This window comes from Gossypium raimondii, chromosome 3 (genome assembly GCF_025698545.1).
Source record: "Gossypium raimondii isolate GPD5lz chromosome 3, ASM2569854v1, whole genome shotgun sequence".
NCBI lineage: Eukaryota > Viridiplantae > Streptophyta > Magnoliopsida > Malvales > Malvaceae > Gossypium > Gossypium raimondii.
This window is the reverse complement of record NC_068567.1, coordinates 13,217,940-13,233,424: the sequence shown is the minus strand read 5'-3', so window position 1 is coordinate 13,233,424 and position 15,485 is coordinate 13,217,940. Positions and strand designations below refer to the sequence as shown.

The 15,485-nt window shown below is 38.0% G+C and overlaps 1 protein-coding gene across 1 annotated transcript; it reads right to left on the bottom strand.

The window, feature by feature from the left end:
• Positions 1-1,367: 1,367 nt before the first annotated feature.
• Positions 1,368-4,917, bottom strand: LOC128039908 (uncharacterized). The gene is made up of 4 exons (XM_052628840.1): positions 4,601-4,917; positions 4,234-4,516; positions 1,617-1,751; positions 1,368-1,502 (listed from the first exon to the last, which is right to left on the bottom strand). Exons 1-4 carry the CDS (start codon positions 4,915-4,917, stop codon positions 1,368-1,370), a joined length of 870 nt encoding a protein of 289 aa, XP_052484800.1.
• Between the last annotated feature and the right edge of the window lie 10,568 nt (positions 4,918-15,485).

Below are 15,485 nucleotides of genomic sequence, written 5' to 3'. Positions count from 1 at the left end.
CTGGGACCATATGCCCGTGTGGGCCCACATGCCCAGAATGACCTTGCCCGTGTGGCCCAGACGGCCTAGCCCCAAACCCACATGCCCAACTTGGCCTAGCCCGTTTGGCCCACATGGCCACACATTCGCCATCAAGCGGACGTGTTTCACACACGGCCAAACCTACGACATTCACACGGTCGTGTCTTACACACGGCTAGCCACACGGCCTGGCGCACGCCCGTGTAGCGTCGACAGTGCCCTTTTTTGGCTTTTGCCAAACCTCGATATTTCGTTTTTAGGTACACACATGGTTTTTTTAAAGAATTCACACCCTCAGAGTGAACAAAACCTAAAATTGTTAATCACAACACCCACAATAAACTTTAATTCACAAGTCCAACCGAGACACCTCTTGGGCAAAACTCGAAAAACACAATAGAAAACTACACTAAAACGATCTAAAAGCTTACCCTTGACAATAATAGCCTCGAAACTTCACTATACCATCGAAGGGTCTCGGTTTCCCAAAGAGCACCTACCAAAACGGTATATCAGATTAACTCAAACATCAACAGAAACAAAAGTACAAAAAAACTCCCACAACACCAAGACGAACCCTTACCTTCAAAATCATACGACGGAAACAAAAAGTAAAACACTGCGATTGAAAGAGGAAATTTCGACAGGAATCAAAAAGGAAGAAAGAGGGAAAATTTGACAGGAGAAGAGTATAGAAACGTTAGAAAGAGAGAGAGCTTTCTTTTTTTTTTAGGAAAAAGAAAATAAAATATTTTTAACTCAAATTAAATTTTTTGTAACATATCTCTAAAATCTCTCTAACTCCCCACTCCTCCACTAACCCAAACCACTTCAGAATTCCATCCCCCCGAAACTCTATCAGACAACCGAGACAAAAATTAACATCCACGCTCGCACAAGGATTCGAACACAAGACCTTAGGGCAAGCTAACTCCTTACCACTCAAACCAGCAGGCTCATTCTAATATGAGTTTACAAACAATATAATATAAGCCCACCCAACAGGGATAAGGCTTGGATAAAAAAGAACAAAATTTTCCAAACGTGGGGCTTGAACCCAAGATCTCATACACACACCCAAAACACTTATCCATTAAAGCAAATACATATTTTGTGTCAGATTTCATAAAAATAGACTTAAATTATTCAGGGCGTTATAACTCTACCCCCTAAAAGAAATTTCGGACTCGAAATTTACCTTATTCGAATAGATTAAGATACTGCTGACACATCGAGTCTTTAGGTTCCCATGTGGCCTCATAGGTGCAATGATTACACCACTGAACCTTCACTAACGTTATAGAATTCCTCCTTAGAACCTTAATATCTTGATCCAAAATCTGAACCTACTCCTCCTCAATAGTCAAGTACGGTCTAACCTCGATCTCTTCAATAGAGACAACGTGAGATGTATCAGACCGATACCGCTTCAACATCGAGACGTGAAACACACCATAGATACGGTCTAACTCTAGAGGTAGCTATAATTGATAAGCAACTGGTCCCACATGCTTTAGAATCTAATACGGCCCAATAAACCTAGGGCTTAACTTGCCATTACGACCGAACCGCTGAACTTTCTTCCACGGAGATACCTTAAGGAATACGAAATCACGCATAGAGTACTTGATGTCCCTCCTTTTGAGATTCGCATAAGACTTCTGTCTATTAGAAGCCGCCTTAAGACGATCCCAAATCAGCCTAACCTTATCTTCAGTCTCGAAAACCAACTCAGAACCCAAAACCCATCGTTCACTCAACCCAGTCCAACATATCGGAGTACAACACTTACGACCATACAAAGCCTCGTACGGTACCATCTGGATGCTAGACTGGATACTATTATTGTAGGCGAACTCAACTAATGATAGAAAATCCTCCTAACTACCTTGGAAATCAATCACACAGCTCCGAAGCATATCCTCCAGTATTTGAATCACCCTATTAGATTGACCATCGGTCAGAGGATGGAATGCAGTCTTGAAGTCTAATCTTTAACCCAAAGCTTCATGCAGTTTCTTTCAGAACCGAGAAGTGAAACGAGGATCCCTATCAGAGATTATCGAAACTAGTACCCCATACAATCTTACAATATCAGAGATGTAGAGCTTTACTAACTTTTACAGAGAATAGCCTGTCCGAACCGGAATAAAATGGGCAGACTTGGTCAATTGATCCACGATGACGCAAACAAAATCCTTCTTAGTGGAAGTTAAAGGCAACCCACTATCGAAGCCCATCGTCACACATTCTCATTTCCATAAGGGAAACTTAATTGGTTGGAGCAAACCCGAAGGCAACTGATAGTCATGCAACATATACATAATTTCATATACAGTCAGATACAGATTTGGACCTAAGTCCATAACAGAAAGAGATATCAGAATAAGATGTACATAACAGATATACAGTGTCGATCAGAATCAGATGTACATAACAGATATATCAGAATCAGATGTACAGATTTGGACCTAAGTCCATCTCTGACCATCAAATTACACCATGTCGGGTTAAATACTCGCACCCATCCCTACACACCATATAGTGTCGATGTCACACATAACAGATAATATGCTGTCAAACTGCCAGGATATAGGCGAAAGGACGCTGTACAAATCACTTCCTCCACATATACAAATCCCACCCGAAACACAGATACAGAATATAGATGCAAAAACAATAGAATAAACATGCTTAACACGCTCGTATATAGATAAATACATACTTAACAGTATAGTAAGGCATACATATCAGTTTCCTACTCAAATCAGACAATCAGAGTATCAGATTACATGAATAGGGTTTGGTTAGCTCTTACCGACCCTACCGTAGCCCACAGTTAATCGAAACTACTCGTGTAGCGTCAACAATATCCATTTTTGCCTTTTGCTGAACCTCAATTTTTCGTGTTTATGGTACACACATGGTTCATTTTTTGAAGAATTCACACCTCAGGAGTAAACAACACCTAAAATTGTCAACCAAAACACCCACAATTAGCTTTAATTCACAAATCCAACTGAGATACCTCTTGGGCACAACTCGAAAAACATAACAGAAAACTGCACTAAAACAATCCAAAAGCTTACCCTTGACAATAGCAGCCTCTAAACTTCACTACATGACCGAAGGATCTCAGTTTTCCTGAAGAGCACCTACCAAAATGGTATACCGGATTAACTCAAACATCAACAGAAATAAAAGTACAAAAAAAGACTCCTATATCACCACAATGAACCCTTACCTTCAAAATTGTACAACGAAAACAAAAAGTAAAACTCCGCAATTAAAAGAGGAAATTTTGACAGGAATCAAAAAGAAAGAAAGAGGGAGAATTTGACAGAAGAATAGTATAGAAACGTTAGAAAGAGAGAGTATTTTTTCTAGGAGAAAGAAAATAAAAGATTTTTAACTCAAAGTAATTCTTTTGTTAGAAAATAAAAGATTTCTAACTCCTCACTACTCCACTAACCCAAACCAACCACTTCAGAATTTCAGCCCCCCCGGAAATTCTATAAGGCAATTGAGACAAAAAATTACCATCCACGCTCATACAAGGATTCGAACATGAGACCTTAGGGAAAGCTAACTCCTTACCACTCGAACTAGTAGGCTCATTCTGATATGAGCTTACAAATAATACAATATAAGCCCACCAAACAGGGATAAGGCTTGGATAAAAAATAAAAAAACTTCCAAATGTGGGTCTTGAACCCAAGACCTCATATACATACCCAGAACACTTAGCCACTAAAACAGATACATATTTGTTTTAGATTACATAAAAATAGACTTAAATTATTCAGGGCGTTACAACTGTATCCCCCTAAAAGAAATTTCAGCCTCGAAATATTCCTGATCTGAACATATGAGGACACTGCTGACGCATTGAGTCTTCAGGTTCCCACATGGCCTCATTGGTGCTATGATTCTGCCACAGAACCTTCACTAAGGGTATGGACTTCCTCTTAAGAACCTTAGTATCTCGATCCAAAATCTAAACTAGCTCCTCTTCAAAAGTCAAGTTCGGTCTAACCTTGATCTCCTTAATAGAGACAATGTGAGATGGATCAGACTGATACCACTTCAACATCGAGACGTGAAACACATCATGGATATGGTCTAACTTTGGAGGTAGCTCTAATTGATAAGTAACCGGTTTCGAATGCTTCAGAACCTGATATGGCCCAATGAATCTAGGGATTAACTTACCCTTACGACCAAACCGCCGAACTTTCTTCCACGGAGATACTTTAACGAAAACGAAATCACCACAAAGTACTGGATATCCCTCCATTTTAGATCCGCATAATACTTCTGTCTATAAGAAGTCGCCTTAAGATGATCCTGAATCAGCGTAACCTTATCTTCAGTCTTGCAAACCAACTCAGGACCAAAAACCCGTCGTTCACCCAACTCAGTCCAACATAGTGGAGTACGACACTTATGACCATACAGAGCCCCGGAAGGTTCCATCTGGATGCTAGACTGGGAACTGTTATTGTAGGTGAACCTAGCTAACGATAGAGAACCCTCACAACTACCTCAAAAATCAATCACACAGCTCCGAAGCATATACTTTAGTATCTGGATCCCCCTCTCAGATTGACCATCAGTTTGAGGATGGAACGCAGTACTAAATTCCAATTTTGAACCCAGAGCTTTATGCAGTTTCTTCCAAAATCGAAAAGTGAAGCGAGTATCCCAATCAGAGTTTGTCAAAACCAGTACCCCATGAAATCTTACAATCTCGGAGATGTAGAGCTTTGCTAACTTTTGTAAAGAATAGTTCATCCGAACTAGAATAAAATGGGCAGACTTGGTCAATCGATCCATGATGACCCAAATAAAATCCTTCTTTGTGAAGTTTATAGGCAACCCACTAATAAAGTCCATTCTTACATGTTCCCATTTCCATAAGGGAATCTTCACGGGTTAGAGGAAACCCGAAGGCAACTGGTGCCCAGCCTTAACTTGCTAGCACGTCCGGTAATGAGCAACAAAATTTGCTACCTCTTATTTCAAACCTGACCACTAGTACAGTTCACGAAGATACCGATACATCTTATTACCACAGGGATGCATAGCATATGGACGACTATGCACTTCCCTCAAAATCGACTGTCTCAAATTAGAATCATTCGGTACACAAACCCATCCTCGAAAACACAGAACCCCATCTTTATTCAGCACAAAATCAGATGCACTGCCGCTCTCAACCTGACGAAACCGCAGAACCAGAGAATCATCCTCTAATTGCTTATGTCCAATTTGATCAATCAAAGTCGGCTTAACTTGCAACTCGGCTAATAGACCTCCATCATCAAACAAACTAAGACGAGCGAACATTGCCCTAAAATTAGATATCACTCTACGACTGAGAGCATCGACCACCACATTAGCCTTATCGGGATGATATTCTATCGTACAATCATAATCCTTAAGCAGTTCAATCCATCTACGCTGCCTAAGATTTAACTCCTTCTGAATAAGGAGGTACTTGAGGCTCTTGTGACCGGTATAGATGATACACCTATCACTATACAGATAGTGCCTCCAGATCTTTAAAGTAAACACCACGACAGCTAACTCAAGATCATGCGTCGGATAATTCCCCTCATGTGACTTAAGCTGACGGGACATATAAGCCACAACCTTACCATCTTGCATCAGTACACATCCCAAACCGACTTGCAACGCATCACTGTAAACCACAAACTCTTTACCAAGTTAAGACTGTATCAGGACAAGAGCTTGAGTCAGAACAAACTTGAGCTTCTCGAAGCTCGATTGTTATGCATTGGTCCAGGCAAAAGAAACATTCTTGCGCAAAAGCTTAGTCAGAGGAGCTACAATCAGTGAGAACCCCTAAACAAATCTCCAATAATAACCTGCAAGACCCAAAAAACTATGGATATCAGAAACGTTTTTAGGCTGTTCCCAATCAAGCACAGCCTTAGTCTTTCTAGGATCAACTCGGATCCCCTCAGCAAAAACCACGTGCCCAAGAAATGTTACCTTTCACAACCAGAATTCACATTCGCTCAACTTAACGTAGAGTTGTTTCTCTCAGAGTATCCGAAGTACTACTCTAAGATGCTCATCATGCTCATCCTCAATCTTAGAGTATACTAGAATATCATCAATGAAAACTACGACGAACTGAATTAGATACGACTAATAAACTCAATTAATCAGATCCATAAATGCAGCTGGAGCATTCGTCAAACCAAAAGGCATAACTAGGAACTCGTAGTGCCCATAACGAGTCCTAAAAGCCGTCTTATGAATGTCAGCTTTCTTAACCCTAAGCTGATGATGCCCAGAACGAAGATCTATTTTTGAGCATACCGCAGCCCCACGAAATTTATAAAACAGGTCATCAATCCTCGAAAGTGGATACTTATTCTGTACAATAAGTTTATTCAATTGCCGGTAGTCGATGCACATCCTTATGGTACCATCATTTTTCTTCAAAAATAGAATTGGTGGCCCCTACGATAACACACTAGGATGGATGAAACCACGATCTAGAAGATCTTGAAGTTGAGCCTTAAGCTCTATAAGTTCCTTCGGTGCCAATGCCATACAGTCTGGAGCGATGAACACTAGAGCTGTACCCGGTAGAAGCTCAATGCCAAACTCAACTTTTAAAATTGGAGGCAAACCCGGTAACTCCTTGAGAAAGACATCCAAAAATTCTTTGACTATTTTTATATCCCTAGCAGAAGAGTCCCTAGAAACTGAAACACTAATGTAGGACAAATATGCCTCACACCTTTTCCGAACCAATTTATCGGCCACTAGAGCGGAGATTGCGTTAGCCAGGTAATCTCGACGTTCGTCAATCACAAATACCTCCTTATCATCCTCAGTCCTCAGAACAACCCTCTTAGTTGCGCAGTCCAAACAAACTCGGTGCTCAACTAACTAGTCCAGACCCAGAATTAAGTCAAACTCCCTAAACAATAGCTCCATCAAATTTGCCAGAAACACAACCCATTGTACTTCTAATGGAACATTCCTATATAGTTTACTAACCCGATCAGATTGCCCCAACAGACTTAGTACAATAATCTCACCAGAAGTACACTCAAAAGAAATCCCCAAGTTCACGAAAACATAACTAGCTACAAAGGAGTGTATAGAACCTATGTTTACCAAAGTAGTATATGGAGCATAAAAAAAAAGAACGTGCCCGTGATCACATCAAGGGAGTCTCTGTCCTCTCACCGCCGAGTAGCATAAACCAGTGCAGGCTACCTCGCCTCAGTTTGATTAGCACCTCTGCCCGGTGCTCTCTGTCCTCGGCCCATACCATTACCACCCCTAGCAGGTCAACGGCCCCTAGGTGTCTGCTGTACTACCATCTGAGGCTGAACAGAACCCAGTCCTGTAGCTTGTATCTGTTTAGCATGATGTGGACACTCTCTAATCCGGTGCTCTAAAGCCCTACACCGTAGACAAGCCCCTAATCTCCTCTAACACTTGCTCAGATGGCGCCTACCACAATCACTACAAGGCTGAATCCCAGTAGGAGCAATAGGAACTACCACTCTAACAAGCCCATCAAGTCTAGCCCATTTTTTAGGCCTCTGAACAGAACTAGAGGGCTCTGAATCCCTCTTTTTCTTACCTCTCTCTCGTCCTCTGTTCTGGCGCTCCATGCGCTTAACCTCTTCGGAGATCTTTGCCTTTTCTACCAAGATAAAAAACTAACGCTCCCTCTACGGAGCAATCAGAATCCCCAGACTATCCCTCAAACTGTCCTCAGAATGAACATATTTATCATACTTGGATGCCACTATGCCTCGAGCGTAGCGGCTCAATCTCAGAAACTCAGCCTCATACTCTGCCACTAACTTATCACCTTGTGCGAGATTCATGAACTCACGCCTACGAGCATCAATATAACTCGCACCCATATATTTTTCCAGAAATGCAGTCTTAAAGTAGTCCCAGTTCAGACGATCTGGTTGAGTACCCTCCTCAATCAACAACCACCAGTGATAAACTTCGTTGCAAAGCAAAGAGACTGCACCCTTTAGTTTCTGCTCAGGAGTGCAGTCAATGTCGTTCATAATCCTCTCGGTGGCCTTCAACTAGTACTCGGCCATAGTAGGGGCGACTCCAGTGACACCCCTAAACAACACAACTCCATTGGACCGGAGTTGTTCAGTTACTAACCCACGACCTTAAGATCCAAAATGGGGTCCAGCGACCCTCTCCAAAACTCTCAACATAGCTTGGGACAATGCATCGTCCATGGGCGAGTGGCTTTGAGGCCCAGTCTCAGTAGCAAGTGAAGCCATTGTCTCATTTGTGTCCAAATTCGACATACTGACCAGAGAGGAAGACTCAGCTCGAGCCCCCCTACAGCGTCCGTCGCACCACGAATACCATGACCGCGAGTTTCACGAGCTCTCATTGTATTTTTAGCTTTATCTACATTATAAAACTTTATGCATCAATTCCAGTGTTTATTAGCAGATATTTTATGCTCAAGTCATCAGAAGTTTAGAAGTATTTTAGAGATTTTAGTCGCTAACTAACTTAATACAGTTTCAGAAAGTACTAACTATAGTGTTTTAAGAAAGTTCTATCTATATTCAGAATTACTTACAAGATCAGCGTCAGAGACTCGGTGTACCACTTACTTGTTTAGGATAAAACAAATTTTGCTTGAAACCAATCTTTTTAAAATCAAATTTTGGAACCCAAAATTCACAGCCCGAGTTTTACAACCTGGCTCTATTACCACTAAATGTAAAACCCCAAACTTGGCTTAGAAATTATGGCCGAATCCATGAGTGTTACAAAGAAGGGTTTTGAAATCGATGATACTTCGATAAAACCATGTTCAGTTATTTGATAAAACGTCCAAGTTTTATAAAACATATTTATATATATTACTGGAACCGTTACATGTTGTCCTTTAAAGTTAACCAATTATTTCGCAACGGAAGTTTGAAAATCGTTTAAAACCAAACCACACTCGTGTTTTCAAAAATAAATTTGTTCATGTTAAATTAGTATTTTGTCGAATCATCACAGTTTAGAAATCATAATGCAATCAAACCCCAAAAATTCAAACCAAACAATCTAAAAAACGTTTGGAGAGTCAAAAAATTACCAAAATCTCACGAAAACCAAAAATTTTAGTAAAATCTTTATATAATTATAACAATAAAAATATTTTCCATCAAGTGGTCACCGTTGAGCCTCCGTTGCACCGACCCGCCTATGTCTATGGATTACTTGAACAGAACAGACAAACAGATGTGAGTTTTCATAAACTCAGTGTGTAACCCAATAGAGATAGTTATGCAACATATACAGAATTTCATATACAGTAAGATACAGATTCGGAATCAGATGTACAGAACAGATATATAGAATCCTACCACATCCTCTACACACCATCTCTGACCATCCTATCACACCATGTGGGGTTAAATACTCCCACACATCCTTACACACCATATAGTGTCGATGCGACACATAACAGATAATACGCAGTCAAGCTGCCAGAATATAGACGAAAGGTTGCTGTAAAGATCACTTCCTCCACATATACAAATCCCACCCTAAACACAGATACATAATACAGATGCAAAAATAACAGAATAAACATGCTTAACACGTTTGTATATAGATAAATACATACTTAACAGTACAGTTAGACATACATATCAGTTTCCTACTCAAATTAGACTATTAGAGTATCATATCACATGAATAGGGTTTGGTTAGCCCTTACTGACACAACAGTAAGCCCACAATCGATTAGAACGAATCGGGCGACTGTAAGGAAATTTTTAGAATTCTGGGCCCACATGCCCATGTGGGCCCACATTCCCAGAATGGCCTTGCTCGTGTGGCTACACAGCCTAGCCCTAAAACCCAAATGTCCGTATGGGCCCACACAATCTTGTGGCCCACACGCCCAACCTGGCCTAACCCGTGCCATCACACAGTCGTGTCTCGCAGACGGCCACACCTATAACATTTACACAACCGTGTCTCGCACATGAGTAGCCACACGGCCAGGCACACGCCCGTGTGGCGTCGACAGTGCCCTTTTTTAGCTTTCACCAAACCCTAATTTTTCATTTGTAGGGTACACACCTGGTTCATTTATTGAAGAATTCACACCCCCGAAGTGAACAACACCTAACATTGTCAACCAAAACACCCACAATTAACTTTAATTCACAAATCCAACCAAGACACCTCTTGGGGACAACTCGGAAAACACAACATAAAACTGCACTAAAACTATCCAAAAGCTTACCCTTGATAATAACAGCCTCAAAACTTCACTACACCACCGAAGGGTATCAGTTTTCCTGAAGAGCACCTACCAAAATGGTATACCAGATTAACTTAAACATCAGCAGAAACAAAAGTACAAAAAAAGGCTCCTACAACACCACGATGAACCCTTACCTTCAAAATTGCACGACAGCAACAAAAATTAAAACACTGCAATTGAAAAAGGAAATTTCGACATGAATTAAAAAGGAAGAAAGAAGGAAAATTTGACAGGAGAAGAGTATAGAAATGTCAGAAAGAGAGAGAGTTTTCTTTTTTTTTTTAGGAAAAAGAAAATAAAAGATTTTTAACTAAAACTATTTTTTTTTGTAACACATCCCTAAAATCTCTCTAACTCCCCACTACTCGACTAACCCAAACCAACCACTTCAGAATTCTAGCCCCCCTGGAATGACGAAAATGTGCAAGTGTACACAATCGCAACAAGTAATAAAGTGACAAGTAAATGTCGAGTTATCGTACCCATAGGGACTGTAAAAAGGAATATTTATGAAATTAAAGTTAAAACACTTTGGTGATGGAAAATATTTTGGTTTAAAGATGATTAAAAGCTAATGGTCAGAAACTAAGTAAAAAATTTTAAAAATAAAAAGGTTCTAATACACGATTTCAAATAAGGTTTAATCAAGATGATATAATTGTGTTGGATTATTTACATTCCTTTAACTTAGAATTATGAAACTTATGTTTATACTGCTACGAAAAAATTCACGGTAACTCGGTAATTTGCTAACTACTGCTCATACATACTTATTAAATTAATCAATCTCTTGAACATTTTTCAATGTCAATCCAAGCGATTAATCAATCTTCACAAGCATATAAAAGATCAAGTGAGGTAACAGAGTATTTCTACCTTGAAAAAGTTTAATAATAATCTTGCAAGTTATGCAAGACATATGTATCACCAAATACAATGCTAAATTAACTTCACCTACCTTAGAAGAATAAACATGCACTGATTAAGTATTGTGTCGGCTAATTACAATTTCAATATGATTTAATAATTAATTCATTAGTTATCTAACAATTAATATTGCAAGAATAACTTAGGCATGGTTTTACTCAATAAAGTATCATACCGAGGCCTATAACAACACAAACACAGTTTCAATAAATCAAGCAGGCAAAATATAATCAACCCAACACGGATTAAATTCAAGCTAGATTGATTAAAATAACCATTTCAATAGCATAAATATTCATAAAAATGTTTTCCAAAACAACAACGAAATTTAAAGAGATAGGGAACAAGAAGCAAATCTGGTGTATCTCCGTGGCTTGACTGAGTTCTCCGTTGTCCTCGACTATCAAGGTGGCTTATGAACACTTTAATTGCTGCTCAACAATGGCTGATGAGGACCTCTTTCCCAAGAGAGGAAATCGACACTTGAACAAAAGGGAAAATTGGAAGGAATAGTTGAGAGAAAGTGAGAGAGGAGAAGAGAGAATGAGAGTGTGAGGGATGAGTTGAATGATCAGCAAGGGGTGAATTTTATAGCTGATTGTGGCTGCTAAAAATAGAAAATTCCATCAACCAAAGAGACCCCCCTTGGTTGGCCACACACATGGAAAAGTTGAGAGATTCAACTTTGCTAAAAATAGCCGAAGGCAAATCCATAAAGCCACATTTTTTTGAGGGGTTTGAATGCAAGGTTGAAAGTTCTTCAAAGGCTTCTTTGAAAGCTTATTTAGTCAACTAAAATGCTATTTTGGGTCAGCATATGGACGGTTCTGGGCAGCCCAATTGGTGGCTAGTTTGGTTCACTAGATTCGGTTCAACCAATACGGTTCAACTGAACCCTTTTTTTCCCATAATTAATTAATAATAATTTATTTAGCCAAAATTAAATTGGGAATAAATTAAAATTAATTATATTGTGAATTAACACACATTTTTGGACCATCTTAGGCTTGAAATAAATTTTCCTCGACGCTTCAAATTACTTCTCGATTTTATTCTTCGAGCAATGTCTGCCGAGCCAATTTTTGCCCTTTGTGCGAATTTGTCGAAAACAGTCAAAATTAATCAAAATTAACTATAAAATTAATTAAAATTCATCATGTTCATATTTTTAACATAATTTCATTATTGTATAATATTTAATTATTTTTCGACAAGAATTTAACCGAAATAGGATGATTTTAAGTTAAAAAGGGCATGTAAAAACACATAATTTTTTGTGTTTCCACACCCCCAAACTTAATTCATTGCTTGTCCCGAGTAATGCACAAATTTGAAAAGAATTTTCTCGGAAATACTTTTTGAAAAACTCCTTCAGAACAACATTCTTCCCAAAATCATGAAATCAATATACTTATGCTCAAAAACAATAAATTTGATAATTATGCTACTCAAGTATATATATCGTTCAAATTAATCTCAAAAATTACTTCAATAGAAAAATTAGACTAAATGTTTCTTACTAAAGACATGTTAATCCCTACCAATTTGATTTTAATCCCTTATTCAAAATTAAACTGCAATCATTAAGCTTAACTGATGTCTTCATATGTTGAACAGAGCAATTTCTCTCCACTAATGTAGGTAACATTGGAACTTTGAATCAATAGGTCTTTAACAAGGTTGTAAGATGGCTGGGCTTAAGGGTAGGTAAAAGATAGATAATTTTAGGTTTTTAAAAAAAAACCCTAGACTCAGCTTGTATCGAACCTTTCGAAATAATTACCTTCAATACATCAACTTTTCTTTCCTTTTCACATGCTCTTTAGTGCAATTTACTTCAAGTACATATGCTGTATTTTTCGAGTATTTTACTGCATGTACTAAAATTTTTAGAGCATTTCATACTTCTTTGTAACTCCCCCAAACTTATTTTCAAAGAATACTCTGAATAGTACCGAGTCTAGTGTTTGAGACATTTTTAAGATAATTAAGAAAAGTGATGGCTAACTTTGTGAGGGTTCAAATAAAATTAGGCCATAAAGTCTCAAAGTTGGGTTTCAAAGGATAAAAATTTCATCATGGTTGGCTTGAAAGGCTCAAACGATCCAAACAACAGTTGCTTAAATCATTTTCAACGTTCCATGCTTCCTAGGATTTCGCCTCAAGAAACTACTAAGTCAATTCTAAAGACTTAAAACTTTCATGCATGCCTAACTTTCCTAAAGAACTAAAATTTTATGGTATGATTTGCATGCTTTATTAGAAATACATTTCATGTCATTATTAAGCTAACATAACAATTTATTGAAATAATCAAACTTTATTCATACTTAAATTTAGCATACTTAACAAAATTCAAATTTATTGAACAAAAATATATCATATTCATAATTAAAAGAAAAAAATTATTCTGAGTGGAAATAATTTCAATTTTCGGTCCCCCCAACTTAAAATAAACAATGTCCTCATTGTTTAAAGTGAATAGATACTATACACCAGGTAGGATTCTAGAAAAGAGGAGGTGAGTCAATTTGACTGCTTAAGTACCAAGCTCTTCCTAGATCCAATCCTAGACATGTATATATCTATTGCCACACTTGATTCCCATCTCTTATTTTATTGTGCAAAATAAAAAATTCCTTATTAATCCTATTTCTAAGTTAAGTTGATAAAATTAATATATAAATTATAAATAATATAATTATATATTAAATTTTATCAAATTATTAATAATATTAAAGATATTTATTCTAGATGCTTTTTGAAAATATCCACAAAGAAAGGCACCTATTTTTTTTTGCAAAAAGAGCGAATAAATTTTAAAAATAATTCAATTAAGTCCCTAGACGTAATGAAAATTTAAAATTGAGTTGCAAATTAAAACTTGGATCAAAATTGACCCTTTTATTTTAAACTAAAAATTTATTTTTCCATTTAGGGGATAATTTCTTGAAAAATTATGTCAAAATAAATTCCCTGTAAAGATTGGAGGGGTCACAAACGGTCCCACTTAACTTCCAATCTCCTAGACAGAATTTATTTAAACATACTTTACCCAAAAATATACCCTAAATCATTTATTCAAAAAGAAAAATGAAAAATTAAGTATCCGATAAAATGAATGAGATTTTATCCCGTTCAATTTTATCTCCCGAATAATGTTTCAGGCGCTAAGCATTAACTCAGAAATTACCTCCCTTACCTTGGAGTTCAACAACTCCGTATGGATAGACTTGGTGAATCGTAAATGGACCGGACCAATGTGATTTTAGCTTACCTGGAAAGAACTTCAATCTAGAATTGAACAACAAGACTTGCTGACCTACTTCAAATTCTCGAACTCGAATGTGGTTGTCATGCCATTTCTTGAGTCTTTCTTTAAGTAATTTTGCATTTTCATATGAGAACATTCAGAACTCTTCTAACTCATTGAGTTGTGTTAAGAGAAAGGAACTAGAAGAACAAATCTCAGTGGTTTTCTGAAGTGAGACTAGTGCGCTTTATCTTCTCTGCTCATTCTGATGATCCAAGGCCTTCACGAACACTTGATTGCTACTACTCCAAGAAACATGCAAAATCTTTTTCAAGAAGGAAAATCGTCAATGGAAGAAGGGAATTGAAAGGCAACACAAAGGGAAAAAGAGATAAAATGTGTGTGTGAGAGATGTGAAATGAGGGAGTGAATGAGGCTTTTTATAGCGGGAGATGGCTTCTAAAATTAGCCAAAAATATCAGCCAATCCCTTTCCTATGGCCGACCATGCTAGGTGGAAGGTTTGATAGATTCAAACTTGTTATTTTTAGCTTGTGGCTAAAAATAGAAGGCATGAAAATAGGAGGGGTTTGAATGACATTTAGGAAAATTTCAAGGGCTTATTTGAAAGTATAAAAATCAGCTAAAATAAGCTGATTGGGTCAGCTAATGTGGATGGTTTGGGCTGCTATTTTCTTGGTGGATCAATCCTCTTCACTTAGCACAACCGAGCCCCTTTCTCTTTATTAGGCTTGTAATTAATTTTAACCCAGTTTGTGTTGGATTAAAATTAATTATAAAATATGTCTAACTTATTGGACCATCCCTTGGATGGAAAAAATAATAATCGGCCATGCTCTTGGGTAGCTTGGTACAAGAATTGCCTCAACGGTTCTAGCTTCTCAAGGTGTCTACTAAGCCGATTTTCACCCTTTGTGCAAAAATGTCGCAAATGAATCAAATTTGTGTG

Coding starts and splice junctions, on each gene's coding strand:
- LOC128039908 (XM_052628840.1), bottom strand. CDS start 4,917: ATGGACTTTATTAGTGGGTTGCCTATAAACTTCACAAAGAAGGATTTT. Junction 4,517..4,600: donor AGGGGGATCCAGATACTAAA/GTATATGCTTCG, acceptor CTACAATAACAG/TTCCCAGTCTAGCATCCAGA. Junction 1,503..1,616: donor GTGATTTCGTATTCCTTAAG/GTATCTCCGTGG, acceptor TATCAATTATAG/CTACCTCTAGAGTTAGACCG.